This window comes from Pteropus vampyrus, unplaced genomic scaffold, assembly GCF_000151845.1.
Source record: "Pteropus vampyrus isolate Shadow unplaced genomic scaffold, Pvam_2.0 Scaffold338, whole genome shotgun sequence".
Classification (NCBI taxonomy): Eukaryota; Metazoa; Chordata; class Mammalia; order Chiroptera; family Pteropodidae; genus Pteropus; species Pteropus vampyrus.
In genome coordinates this window covers 104,552-108,469 of record NW_011889119.1, presented here as the reverse complement: position 1 = coordinate 108,469, position 3,918 = coordinate 104,552, and the positions used below count along the sequence as shown (strand labels likewise).

The 3,918-nt window shown below is 58.0% G+C and overlaps 1 protein-coding gene across 1 annotated transcript in view; it reads left to right on the top strand.

Annotated features, from left to right (window-relative positions):
• ARHGEF10 (Rho guanine nucleotide exchange factor 10) overlaps nt 1–3,918 on the top strand; it is an 80,984-nt gene that overhangs the window by 28,569 nt on the left and 48,497 nt on the right. The window contains exons 8-9 of the mRNA XM_023522320.1: nt 602–797; nt 3,713–3,829. Of these exons, the coding sequence (XP_023378088.1) occupies nt 602–797; nt 3,713–3,829 (313 nt within the window). The remainder of the gene's footprint in view (nt 1–601; nt 798–3,712; nt 3,830–3,918) is intronic.

Sequence of the window (3,918 nt, the reverse complement as noted above, 5' to 3'; positions counted from 1 at the left end):
CCGCTGGGCCCCCCCCAGCACAGAGGGGGACCCGCGGCCTTGGAAGCCAGAGTGCCAGTCAGGGTCTGCGGGTGTCCCCTCTGGGCACAGCGCCTTTGTCACTGGTGTGTTCTTCACGAATAGAAATGAGCGATGTGACGAAGCCCTTTAAATACGGTAATAGATTATTAGTTTTATTAGGTTCTTTTTAGCAGAAAAGCAAAATCTACAGTTGTGTGCAGTGAGCTTCACTGTGTTCGTGTTGAATCTGTCTCTCTGTCACCCACCCGTCCGTCCATCCGTCTGTGCAATGCGTTTATATTCCTTCCATTTGTCTGAAAAAATGTTTTCCTTTGTGGGAGGCTGTCTGGTGAGATTGTGGATTCAGTGGGGGGCCAGGCCCTCAGGGCACAGGCGGAGCTGGGGTACCGGCTTCCGTCAGCCCTCCCGGTCACTGTCAGCCCCCCCGGACTCCACCAGCCCCCGGGGTCCATCCCACCACCCTTTCCGGTGGCAGACCCGGCTCGGGCAGGCTCCCCCCGGCCTTTCGGGTGGGCGCCCCCCGGCTCGCGTCCGTGCTGCGGAATGACCACCCATGAAGTGGTGGCTGCCGGGGTCTGAGCTCCGAATCTCATCCTGGCCTTTGTGCACCAGATGAAATGCTCTACGACGATGTGGAGCGCGGAGAGGAGGCTGGGAACAGCTCTCTGGAGGACGGGTGGAGTTCGAGCGAGTTTGAAAGCTATGGCGAGCAGAGTGACTCCGAGTGCAGGAACGGGGTGCCCCGGCCCTTCCTCCGCGGCGGCCACAAGAAGCAGGTGAGCTTTCGGTCCGTCTGTCCGGGAGGCAGAGTGTTGCCGTGACACGTGACCACCGGTGCGCAGAAGTTTGAACAGGTGTTACTGAGATGTTGCCGTGGTTTGGGGGAAGCACAGATACTGATATAATCATGGCAAGGTGGGAAAATTAGATTTTTATGAAAAAAATCAGTGAAAAGTCCCCAGCAAGCTCGTGCTCTGGAGTGCTTCGAGGGTGTGCGTGGCATCTCTGAGGCGTTCGTGTTGTGCACACAGAATCCCGTTTGTGCACAGCGTCGCTGCCCGCTTTGCACACTGGGTTGATGCGGGTCTGCATGGGGCACGGTGCCACCCCGCTGTCCCTAGGGGCACTTCGAACGTCAGCATTTCCGACAGGGACAGGAGCGTATAAAAATAGAACGTCACAAAGGATGTGAGGGACAGAAGTTCCTAGCTGTCCAGGACTATCTTTCCTTAAAGAGAACTGTGTGCACATGCGTGCATGCATGCATCTGCATGTGTGCGCGCGTGTGCACGCGTGTGCGAGCATGCATGCGCACATGTGTACATGTGTGCGCACACGAGCACACACGTGCACGCATGCACACACGTGGGCACCTGCGTGTGTGCACGTGTACGCATGCGTGTGTGCGCGTGCATGTGTGTGCATGTGTGTGTGTGCGTCGGCATGTGTGTGCATGTGTATGTGTGCGTGCGTGCATGTGTGCGTGTGTACGTGTGTGCATCTGCATGTGCGCGTCGGTGCGTGTGTGCGTGTGTGCGCCTGCATGTGTGTGCATGTGCATGCACATGTGTGTGCATGTGTGCACGTGTGCACGTGTGCGTGTGTGCATCTGCATGTGTGGGTGTGCGTCTCCATGTGTGCACATGTGCATGCGCGCGTGCGTGCATGTGTGTGCGTGTGCATGTGTGCGTGTGTGCATCTGAATGCGTGCGTGTGCGTGTGTGCATTTGCATGTGTGCGTGTGTGCGTCGGCATGTGTGCCCACGTGTATGCGCACGTGCGTGTATGTGTGTGTGCGTCGGCATGTGTGTGCGCGTGTATGCGCACGTGTGTGCATGCATGTGTGAGTGTGTTGGAATGTTGCGCATGTGCATGCACGCACGTGTGCATGTGTGTGCATCTGCGTGTGTGCGCGTGTGCGTCTGCATGTGTATGCGCACGTGCGTGCATGTGTGTGCGTGTGCATGTGTGCGTGTGCATGCATGTGTGTGCGTGTGCATGCATGCGTGTGTGCGTGTGTGTGCATGCATGCATGTGTATGCAGGTGTGTGCATGTGCGTGCATGTGTGCGTGTGCATGCATGTGTGTGCGTGTGCATGCATGCGTGTGTGCGTGCATGTGTGTCACTCCTGCGTGGAGGGCCCAGCAAGGAGCTCAGACTAAAGCGTGAGCTCTCCAGCTGGGTGGCATTCAAGGGTGGCCGTCGGGCAGGTCCGCTCGTCAGCGGTCACTGGCTGAGCTGCGTGCGTTTGTCGCTGGGTGTTTGTGCGAGATTGATTTGTGCTGACGTCTGCACTGTAGTGATGTCTCTGTGCTCACGTTCTCTCTGTGTGAGGTTGAGACGCAGGCCACACGTGGCTGGCCAGCCTGACTGGTCGATGTAGCCGGAGACCTCATGCCTCGCTCATGACGGCCCCAGCCCGCTTGTGCCCCGGGGGCCGCCTGCCGTGTGGGGTGGAGCCTCCACATTGCCTCGTATTCTCACGTTCTGTAGACTTGTTTCATGAAGCGTGAGAACAGCCTGCCCGACAGCTCGGCGTCCCCGAGCCCTCTGCCGGGACCTCCCGTCCCCAGAGTCATGATGACCAAGCTGAGCCAGTGAGCGAAGCCACAGGCGCACTTGACTCAGTGTGGCCGAGCCCCACACTCTGGGTTTAAACTGGGATTCGAAAGTCGTGCTTTGTCCGTTTTGGGCAGGAAGCGGGGTTCAGTGAGTGCCTTGAGAGAGTGGTCAAACGCCTTTACCTATCGTCCTGGCTCAGCCTGGTTGGTCATGGCACAAAGTGGCCGAGGTCGGGCTTGGCCCCTGGTGAACCCGGCAGTGTGGTTCTTGGGCAGAACCTCTGCCCTCCTTGCTGTGGCTCGTCCCAGACCAGCCGCCCACAGTGCCCAGCGAGGGTGAGTGTCGGGCGGCCCAGTGGCCTCCCTGCTGGGGGTTACAAGATGCAAGGTCAGCACAGAACCAGCTCACGGGTAAGGGGCAGGAGCACGCGTCCCCCCGTCCCCCAGGGCAGTGTCCCAGGAGGGGACAGAAAGGCGTTTAGATGGGACGGTTGTCTCAGAAACAGTCTCACGTTTTTATCCAAAGTTACTTACTGTGTCCTTGTCCCAGTTGAAGTGGGAGACGTTCTCTAAGGAGCAGAGGGGCCCCCTTTCCCTAGTTGAGACCGTTGTGGCCACAGAGCCATGATTCCTGAGACTTCGCTGCCCCCCACCGCTCCTCCCCCCTGGCGAGAGAGAGTGACGTCGGTTTGGGGACTTAAAGCCCTCTGCTGGGCATCCCCAGCTCACACCCTGCTTTAGTGCAGCCCTGAACTCAAGTGTCTTTTGTTTTGGTGCTGACCTAAGGGACAATTTGTACGTATTTTCCATATGTCATTGTTTTATTTTCATCAAAATATGAAGGAATGACCGTGTACGGATTCTTGGGTTTGCACTTGTTTGTGCATAGAAAGATCTGCAGTCTGTCTCACCGAAGCCGTGTGTCTCTCCACAGTGCTTTACTTACTCGTGTATTTATTTCCGAGAGCCTGCGGGCTGCGCACGGGGGCTGGTGTGGCGTGCGGTCCCTGGGAGCCGTAGCGGAGGAGCCCGCCACGCACCAGGCGCTGCCGAAGCCCTTCCAATGGAAGATCGTCTCAAGTGCCAAAGAGCGTTTTTGTGAAAGAGCCGTTATCTCTCTATGCTGTAGCTGTCCCATGACCTGGCCCGCTTGAAGGAGCACTATGAGAGGAAGGTGAAGGATCTGGTGGCCAGCACGGTGGGCTCAGTGGAGATCCAGCAGCTAAAGCAGAAGCACGAGCTGAAGGTGTGTGGCTCGCTCCTTGACCAGCTCCGTCGACAGCGCTTACTCAGACACAGGCCGTTCCCAAAGAGCCAGGCGCCTCCCGGCCGCAG